The 10,465-nt window shown below is 41.5% G+C and overlaps 1 protein-coding gene across 1 annotated transcript; it reads left to right on the top strand.

Annotated features, from left to right (window-relative positions):
* The first annotated feature begins 2,752 nt into the window (after positions 1-2,752).
* On the top strand, positions 2,753-7,411 carry LOC133625963 (uncharacterized). Its single transcript, XM_062001542.1, has 6 exons — positions 2,753-2,905; positions 3,207-3,286; positions 4,624-4,738; positions 5,430-5,536; positions 5,783-5,897; positions 6,704-7,411. The coding sequence occupies exons 1-6, from the start codon at positions 2,839-2,841 to the stop codon at positions 6,889-6,891; spliced, it is 672 nt and encodes a 223-aa protein (XP_061857526.1). The 5' UTR covers positions 2,753-2,838; the 3' UTR covers positions 6,892-7,411.
* The last annotated feature ends 3,054 nt before the right edge of the window (positions 7,412-10,465 follow it).

Genomic DNA, 10,465 nt, shown 5'->3' with positions numbered 1-10,465 from the left:
TTGTTAACATATATGTAATATTTAAATCACCGTCACTGCACATGTGCTGTTACTGTTGTGTTTCTTCTGTTTTTGAAACATAAGTTTTTTTCCTATTGAATAACAATCATAGAATAAAAAGCTTTTTCCTATCATGTATGTAAAGGTACCTCTTTTTCCTGATTTTTCTTTAGTGTTAAAGTATAATGACCCACCTCAACTCAACCTCTTGCACTCTTGCAGTGCTTTAGTTTGCCAACATAAGTGAGTTTTATTACATTTTGGAGTTGTGTTATGAATTTATTTCTTCACTATACGTGTGATCACAGTCTAGTCCTTGTGATTAATAGAAACATGGTGGAAAAGTATTAGATTTGTATTTGTAGCTCTTAGGTTTGTTCTATAGAATATTCTCTCGTATTTTTTGCTGCCAAGTGTTAGGTTTATTGAGTGGCTTACTAGGTTTGATGTAGTTTTGGAGTGAAATAAAGCACATAGAACGAACTGCAAAGCATCCACCGATATATATAGCATGAGGTTAAAATTTGGACTGCTGTCCTGTCCAGCAGTCTCTCTCACTGAAGCCACTAGATGGCTGTGTGTCCCACTGCTGTGGAAGCAAATCTGCAGGACACCTCTTACCCTGTTACTGCTGGAGGGGACAGTAACAGCTCGCCTTGGAACAGCTCAGGGTAGCTGGTGTGCACGGAGGGTTGGATATGATCTAGACAGAGAAGAAGGATATTTCTGTGCTCATTTGCTGTACCATCTTATAAAGTGACAAACTCTACAAAGGAGTGTGAATTAATCATAGAATCATAGAATGGTAGGGTTGGAAGGGACCTTTAGAGATCATCTAGTCCAACCCCTCCTGCAGAAGCAGGTTCACCTAGATCAGGTCGCATATGATCGGAAGGTTGTGAGAGCACATTTATCCACTCTGATGAGTTTTGTTTGTCAATAGGCAATAAGGATGAATTTAATCCTGCAAGACAAGGGTTACCTATGTTTAGCCTCCAAGAGTGACTTAATCCCAGTTTTGTGGTTTGAGCAGCATCCTGTTACATCTTCTACACCAGAGAAATGCTGCTACTGTGTGTTTCTCCCCAAACTAGACCCTTCGTACAATGTTGCCCAGGCAGAAGCTTAGGTGAAAAAGTATGCCTGACTGTGATGATTGTTGAAGAAAAGCTACCATTCATTCTCCTCATGTCACAAACACAAGTTCTATCTGTTCAAGCCAGAAGCTGTTCAACTTTATTAATTGTGCTAATGAGCTATCTGTACTCTGTAAATTGAGATGAACAAGTAGTAGGTTTATGTGTAGCTCCTGATCTCCCGAGGACTTAGAGCATTAGTCAATGGCCTTTGTTGGACACCTGGGTGCATTTGGGCAGGAAAAATGTCTTAAATTGCACCTGCATCTTAAAGACTGTATTGTCAATAATTTACAAGGGACTACTTTTCCAGCTGCACATTGCTCATCTTGCAAGGAACACTATTGTTGCATGTGTCAGCTTCTAAAATGTAAACTGTTTGGAGCTAGGTCCTATTAGCATGACTAGAAGCACAAATCTTGGCCTTCATTATTCAAGACTTGTTTTGCTAATGAATTTTTACCTTTCAGTAACAAATGCAAAGGCATTTTGCTACTAGTAAAGAAGTCACCATCCATGCTGCCACAGAACTCTTTTGTGGAAGTGTTACAGGTGTCTGTTTATCAAGATGTCCCTGAGATGGCATAAGGCATCATGTCTTTATTCATGTGATGAGGTCCTTGCCATTGGATCTCCTGGCCATAATGTGTTATTCTACAACTAGCAGAAGCAAGCGAATGAAAAATCAATCAAAAGAAACCTGAACAAGTGCTGTATGAATAAATATGTGGTGTAAGGTCACATGAAAGCAGAATGTCCCTGTCTGAAGACAAAGCAAACAGTCCTGCTCTTGCAGTGACAGTGACAACCAGCCTGTGTGTGTGTGTGTGTGTGTGTGTGTGTGTGTGTGTGTGTGTGTGTGTTTGTGTGAGACCGTTGGACTTTTGTGGCAATTCTGCTGGCTGTTCAGCTTTTCCTATAAATGGATACAAGCATATGAGGTTTGAGGCTGTGTTAAAAAAGAGGCCCCCCCCAAACTAAAAATACTGTGCTGTTGCTGATAGGATATGCACATTGAAAACAGGTGTGCAGCTGGTGGAATGACGTACACACAGAAATCAGGTTCATGGTCTTGGGACTGGGTTTGTTTGGTTTGGTTTGGTTTGGTTTGGTTTATCCCTCTTGTTGTTGCTTTCTTTAATCTGTATTTAATAACCCAAAAGCTGGAAACCATAACTTGCTCTCCTTATGAAGTAGTCAAAATGTGGATATTACAGAATATAGTGCACTTTCTCTTGGTCCACATCAGTTTATTCACCATTTGATGTTCTGAGCTTTGCCTTGGACCATGAGATACAGGGTTGAGCTGTGTCTTCTATGTGAATGTGGATGTATGTGTGACAGACAAACAGATTTTTGGGGAGGGGAGGTTGGCAGAGAGGGAGCAGGAGTATACAAGAGTGTGCACACACTGAATATGTTTACAGTAACCAGTTCATCTAAAAACTTCCTGGTGGAGTTGGCAGCAGCAGGGAAGTCAGACTGCCTCGGTACCATAATGAAACACCTCCCCTTGCCCTCCCTAAACTGTGCTGGCCAGCTCTCCACTGACTTCCCAGCAAATTGGGCAATACCCTAATGCTGTGCAAAGCACACTGTAAACAGTGACCCAAAGACATGCAGCTTCATCCCTGACTCCAGTGTTTCAGCTCATAGGCTCCACAAGCAACAAGTAACTAATCCTTGGTCTCCTGCAGAAAAAATGCTGTTCAGCTCCTGCTCACTCTGGAAAATGCTGGTTTTTATAAGTTTAGCAGTTCTTCTTGCAGGTAAGGTATTGCCATTCTTTACTATAACTAGCTATTATTTAAATAGTGACTGTCTTAGAGAAATGAATCATCCCACTTGGGAACCCAGCCCCAGTTGGCCACAAGCAGGTGACCAGATTGCCAGCTGTCTGGAATAAATCAGTATTTGCATAGTTTATGGAGCCCTCATTCCCTTAGCTATACAAGGCAGCACTAGAGCTGCAGAATTGTGGCACTACCAAGTACTTCTGTGCTGTGTTTGGGATTTGTTCATGTGTCAATGGGGATTGTCAACCAGCTTCTGCTTCTGTTTGTCTTTCAGGTTTGACAGAAATTGGAGCTTTTGATGGTCGAAGTGAATGTAAAAGTGCAGCCATAGATGATGTGAAGGAAAGTCTTGAGGTAAGAGGTTGTGTCTGTGTTGGTCATCCAGGACCCACTGTGCATATCCCTTCTGTGGTGGAGGGAGGAGCAGGGCTGTGTCACAAAGCACAAGCTGGCCAAGCATTACCTGTTGCTTTGGCAACACCTGGCTCAAAACAGAAGTACATGCTGGGGAAGGGAGAAGGATGGAAGAGGCAGAAGAAAATTAGTGTCAATTGACCCATTGTGTTGTGGCCCTGATAACTGCTGATCAAAAATAAGTCCTTGTAGTTATGTTTTCCAGTTTTGCTTTGCTCCAGGTATATAGAGTGTCTTGAACTTAAGCATAACTACTTATGTTTTGCCTTCCATGCAGAGTGTTGTTTTCAACTCCACTTTCAAATATAAAGTGCTAAGTATTTGAAAGAAGTATTTTAAATACCAGTAAAGACAGTCAGCTGCAAGTCCATGTTTTATGAGTTAGTGCCCCTGTCTTCTATGGGCTAAGCACAGCGTAAGGGAGTGGTCAGACTGTGACCTCTGAATATGGCAGAAACAGAAAAGAAATGCCAGGGCAGACCCTATTTTTTTTTTTTCTTCACACACTGTCAGGATATCCCTCTCTAAAACAATGCCATGGGACTAATAACTGGAGTTGGGTACATATACCAGTACATACTGTGAGCTTCTGCCTGGAAAATCCTTCTGATCACACAGAAAGGGGGGAATAAAAAGCTGAGGTCAGCACTTGCTTAGGAGGCATTCTCTTGGGAGTTTGAAGGGTTGTTTTTTTTCTCCCCAGAGATATGAATTATACTCTTTTCTTTGTACACACTTGTGTTTTGGTTGTGGAGTTTACCAGAGCTCTGCACTATTCATATATATGCATAGGATTGAATGCTATTTAAATGGGTATAGAGCAATAGCTAGAGAAACAGAGGAGCTTCTTTGTTAACACATACTCATAAATTGATAGTTTTTTACATACACCACATAGACAGAGGTCTGCAAGATGCCAATATTCAGAAGCTAAGAATAACAATGTTTTGTATAAGAAGATCCATACAGTTGTTTATAAAGGCAGCTTTTCATACACAGAAAAAAACCCCAAACCCCCAACTCATACCAATCCCCTCTCTTGAACTCAATATAATGGAAAAACCCTATTTAGCCACTACTTTCAACAAAAGTTACCAGATTTCCTCCAAAAACATTGTGGGGAAATCAGTAACATTGTGCTACTTCAAGCTGTGGAATTTTCAAGGTGGTTTTTGTTCTGTATTTTAAAATAGTGAAAAAAATATTTGACTGCTTTGATAAATTACTTCCAAGGTCTTTTCTCTTCGGCTCAGCCTTTTTCTCCCTTACCACCATAGAAATATTCAAAATGCCTTCCTGAAATGATAGCCAAAGGTGAAAAAGCTTCAATCAATTTCGTTGTCTGGACACTGCAAGAAACACTGGACATCCTGCGACCTGCTCAAGAGAAATGTGAGGCCCCTCCTGACCCTGTGCTCCTCTTTGCTGGGTGTTGAACAGAGTAGCAAGAGGGAAGCACTAAGAAAGGTTTTAGCCTACAGTCAGACTGAGCTAAATATCTGCAATTCTTAGTGGGGGGAAGGGAAATAAAAGGCATCTCGGAAACAAGCCAAGAAGTAAAGGTGCTTAAGCCCAGCACTGCTATGGCAGGACCAATGCGTCCCACCATTCCTGCAGCCCACTTTCCCATGCTGAGCAGCAGTATGAGTCTCAGAGCCAGCAAGGTTGCTGTGCCCTTCACCAAGAGCCTCATTACTGCTGGAGATTGGGCACATCAGCTGTGTTTTTTCCAAGAAACGTTTGGATAGTTTTGGCCACGATAGTATTGAAGGTCAGTGCTGTGAGTGTTAACAGCACTTTGAGGCACTTCCAAGTGTAACTTGGGCTGACACGGACTTTGCTGTCACGCTAACAAATGATGCAAAAACTGGTTGTTGACAAAAAAGACAGCAAAAAGGTTTTAAGTAAACAGAAATGCTTACTTTGACAAAAAGTCAGTTAGTGGGGGCAGTTATCACTCATACTCAGGTAAAGGAGCGTGTCTCTGGTTTTCTTGGGAAGGGGGGGACACTTGTACACTCACTCTCACTCTAATGTTGTTTTTGTGCTCTCTCTTTTTTTTCCTTTTTAATCCACTCAAAAGTTTGCAGGCAGCTGCCTCCCTGCCCACTCCCACTAGCCCCTAGAAATGGTGGGCTGGTGTGTGTCACCATTGACAATGCTCAGTACTGCAAACCCATGTGCAACAAGGTAACACTCATGGCTTCCTGCTACTATATTGCTGGATGTATTCATTCATTTAAAAGTGTTTATTGTGTCATTGTCATGCATCATTTTCCTTGTTATACTTTTTTTTTTTTGTTCTCCCTTAGGGCTGGGAGAGGTTGTAGTGTTTGTCTTGATCTTCACTGGCTGAGTGTTTCTTTGTCTTATGGTTATCATGATATAGCCTAAGACGCTGTCTGTTTTTTTTCTCCCTGATCTTTGTTTCCCAAGGGTTATGACTTTCAGTTCCTCCGAAGCAGCAGATTGTATGAAGTGTGTGGCAATGCCACCGGGTTTTCCTGGACAACGCAGTTTGTTGGGGGAAGGACACTGGCTGTTTGTAACCGTGAGTATTTCTCACACAGATCTGGTCACAGTGTCAGGAGGCTCCATCTGTTTGGGGGGGGGAAAGAAGGAGGAAAGAAAAGTTTCTCTTTTCTCAGCATGTGTGACATTGTGAGAGCAGACAAACTGCTGAACCAGAAACCATGTCAGCTTTAAAGCTGTTTCAGCCAGGGTGAGCAAATACATGGTATGTAATGTCTGTAGGAAGATGAAGGGGGTGGGTTTTTTGTAAAAGAGTAAATAGGTATCATCTTAACACAGTGTTGCATGAGGGATGTGTGATCCACTGGACAGACAGCAGTTGAACGTAAAACTGCTGCTTATCTTTTAACAGTACTTGAAGAACCTCTGCAAAATTGACCACTACCTGTGCTATTCACAATACAGATGATACAGTAAACCCCAGCAGCTGGTTCCCAGCCAGCAATGCTGCCTTTTTCATGGGGCAGCCCAAGGGTTTAAGACTGCTTCCATTGCACTCAGTGAGTAATCTGTGACCTGAAGCAGGATGACTCCATTGTTACTGCCTTAGTTTAAAAATAAATGTGTGTACATGTACACAAAAGGGCCAGCCTCTCTCTCCTGTGGTTAATGGGAAGTATTTTATTATTGACAGTGCTTGGTTTCTAGGGCAGTTGTTTCCCAAGGTTAACCAAAAGCAATCACCTAGATACTTTTATTCCAAGTTGGAGTTTTTAGCCTGCAAAATGGGAATTGCTGGTGCTTGTTTAAAGATCAGGACAAATCTAAATGAAGTGATTTCATTTGCTTTTTTTTTGTTGTTGTTGTCATCTTTGATCTTTCCAGCCTCTGAGATGGCCATTGGTGGAGCTAAATCTGCCTACTTCCCTACCAACAGCACCTGCCTGCACACATTAGCCTTCACCCAGACTGAGAGAGAGCAGCTGAACCTCTTCCTCAAAGAGCTTGGCGAGCAAGGCATTGACATCTCCAACCACGATGAGGAGGCTGATTGTATCATCTGTGGTTACTAGCACCAGAAGCCTTGTGCCACAGACCAACGATCCACCTGCAATTTGACCTGAGTATTTTAACAAGTGGAGCAGTGAAATCATTGCTGACACATAAACATACAGCTTTTATTTAATTAAATGACTAGAGATCACAGTTATCACTTGACCTCAGCTTTTGGGTACTGACATATAGGCTCAACTTAATCACACAGCTCATGACAGAGGTGTTTCAAAGGAAACAGAGCATTTTTATGACTTTAATTTGGTACCTGCAAATAAAGAATTAGAGTTGTTTAATGGATGCAGTCATCAGATTTGAACACAATAATTGTTATAATAAATTGTCTTCACTGAGAAAAGGACATACTTTTAGCTGTTTTAACAGCTGGTAATTAATCACTGTTGTTGCTCTGGTGACCATTAAAGCAATGTAAGTCACAACAGTTACTGGTTGTAGGGGTATAATTCTTTACACATGTGCCTACTTGACTAGGGGTTAAATTAGGCTGTACCTACAGCTGCTTAGAGTATTGTGGTTTGTGTGAGCTATAAACTTGGAGCACTGCAGCTTGCTGCAGTGAGATACCTCAAAGGTTTGTCCTGTATTTATCATCTTGAGGACACCTCTTGGGAAGACTTCAGTGCTCTTCTAGGAGTCAGAAAGTGTCACGTATGCTCGCTGAAAGGAGGCAAAATTGCAGGAGAAATATAACATCTAGGTCCAGTGCAAAGTGTGAGAACTGGGATTGCCCTAAACTAGCAGGTATTTGTGTCATGTCTTCTCTGCCAAAACCAGGAAGGAGGGGAGGGTATTGAGGAGTATGCACAAGAAGCTCTTTAGGTTGTACACCAGGGAACAGCTTAAGTCTCCTCTGTTCAGCCCCTGGGGAGAAAAACCATGGTGGTTCTGGAAATAATGTCCTATTGATATTTGCTTTGCTCTAAAAACAGCTATGCCCACTCTGTGGGATCCAGGCCTGCAAGTACTCATCTGTGTTCACCCTTCTTTGTAATCCTGGGCATATGTGGCAAATAGATCTGTGGTTACCACAAAAGAATAGGACAAAAGCAAATAGGTCTGGTTGGTAATAGAGTTGAGATGTGCCATATTTAGGGTAGAGCTCGAGGGCTCTGGGCTGAGCCCTGAGATGCTTTGGTCTCAGCACAAGAGTGCTAGGGCAGTGCTGGTTCTAGCCCAGTATTTCCACAGGTTTTGAGTAGTTATCCTCCCTACTTTTTCCTCTCTTCATTCTATTTCTAATCCTGGTCTAAGCTGGGGCAGGTTTGGATGTTGCCAGTTGGCATGTCATCTGAAAAGATCTGGCAAACCAAAGGCACAGAGTGAGAAGTGTGGAGAGCAGAAAACCTGTGCCATTGTCTACCTGGCACTCAGTGTGAGTGAAGACAAAAGACAGCTTAGTGCTAATGATCCAGTTTATTTGTGGAGCTGTAGCTGTAGAACAGATGTGTATGTGAATTATTACAACATCTAAACAAAAAGCTTAGTTACTGCTTGCTTGGCTTTCAGTGGAATCCATGTTTGAGGTTTTGTTTTCATTTTCTTCTGTTGAGCAGACACTGAAGACAGCCAGCTCATCTGTTTGTGATTCCTTTCTCTTTACCTTTACCCTGTTCCTGGGTCTCTCAGACACTGACTGTGATGTGTAATTGTTTTTTACCTTATTGAGTTAAATTACCTATATGAGCTAAATGCCTCAGATATATAAAATTCCATACTATCTTTCAGACTCAGAATCCAGTCATTACAAGCAATAAAATCCCATCAGTTGCTTTTGGGCCCAGAACCAGACAGTCATATGACTGTGAGTGTAGCAGACAATTACCCCAACAAAGGGATAAGCTGGCTGCTTATAAACTATGAGGCAGTAACTTCAGTCATTGTGTTGGAGACAAAAGTGCTGTAGTATTAAAGAAAAGCAATGCTTTTCCAGTTACTGGTGGGTTTGTTTCTTTCTGGCAAAAAAAGATAACCTCTGTCAAATGAAATGATAATGTCTTTGAGTCTTTCATTTCCAGACAATTCATTATCTGCTGAAGATTCAATAAAATATCTGAAGCACTGAGCACTTGCCAGCATCATTTTCCTACTGGTGCTAAAAGATTTGTCTCTGAGTTATGTTAACCTATTCTAGTGACTTTCCAACCTAATCACCAAAAGAGAAGAAACCCGGTGTTGGATTTCATGAGGAAATCAAACCCATTGTTCTTGTAAACTAACAGAAACTGTTAAATCTGTGCATCAGAAGTGCTGCTGATGGCTGTCTACTAATGTAGAAGAATTAGGCTGGAAAGCTTTAATTTGATGTGGCGTGAATTGGATATCAAGCTGGAGACTGGGTCATTGGGGGTTTTCTTAACATAAACTTGTAAAGAAGCAGTTATGTTCTATTCCCACCATCCAAGTTACTATACATATATATATATATATATATATAAAGGGAAGTGAAACTGTATGTCTGTAATGTAAGTCTGTATGATACAGTTAAAAACTAAAACAAAAATAACAACAACATTATTTTGCAGAGTAAATTTGCATCATATAATTCAGGCAAATAGTTGTTGTGTTTGCATTAAATTGGATTCAGCGTCTGGACAGGCATGTCTGAACATCAGGCCATCCCTCATGCTTCTGCTCTAACTCTGGGAGGGTTTTGTGTTCTGGTACTCTGGATTTGCCAAGAGAGGAAAATTCTCATAGAAGGAAACAAATGAAAAACATTTTAGGACAATGAAGATCACACAAAAGGAGCACAAAATGTTTACTTATTGTACCACTCTCTGTTGGGTGGTTCTTTTTGAGGTTTCACAGTACGACCAGACTAAACCACTACCCATCCCCACCCCATCCCCCAATTATAGTGCATGCTTTTGATATGATGTCCACTTGCATAACTGTCAGTCATATCAGCTAAAGGCTTGGTAATATTTACAGTGTAACTATAAAGGGAGGCTTTCCTGATGTTAGTTTAGGGAATTGCATTATGCTTGCTTCTCTTTCTGTCTTGCTTTCAGTCCATCATAATGCAAGAGAAGTCAGTCTAGAAACTGAGCCAATACCAGTAATTACAACATAGCCCAAAAAAATGAAAGGCAAAGTGCTGAGAACTATAGTACATGAAGGCAAAATTGTGCACATTTTCTTTTCACAGGAACTTGGCAGCACTAGTCTGTGAAACCCATTGCCTTTGGATGGATCTTGGGCAGTAAGAGTGATCCTGAGAGATGTTCTCATGCTGAACCATGCTTTAAAAGGATGGGTGGTATCACACCTTGTACCATGGTTGGCTCACACTGAGCCATGCAGAGAGATCTGTGGCATGTGCTTCATTCTCCAGATCACCAATGCAGCTGGGGGCAGAAACATCAGAAAGCTCATTATCAGCACTGCAGCAACAATGACCAGCAGTATTTCCCACGGGGCCAGGATTGTTTCCAGCACGATTTCCTCCATGTCAAGACTCTGAAGCTGTAAAGCAAAAATAAAATGCATTACTCTCTTGCAAATAGGCATTATGACTGCAGATGTGTTTGTTTAAGCCAGCATAACGCTGTTTCTGTCTCTCTGTCCTTTCAT

Source organism: Colius striatus, chromosome 8 (assembly GCF_028858725.1).
Source record: "Colius striatus isolate bColStr4 chromosome 8, bColStr4.1.hap1, whole genome shotgun sequence".
Taxonomy (NCBI): Eukaryota; Metazoa; Chordata; class Aves; order Coliiformes; family Coliidae; genus Colius; species Colius striatus.
The sequence above is the reverse complement of the archived record's forward strand: the minus strand, read 5'-3'. Positions and strand labels throughout refer to the sequence as shown.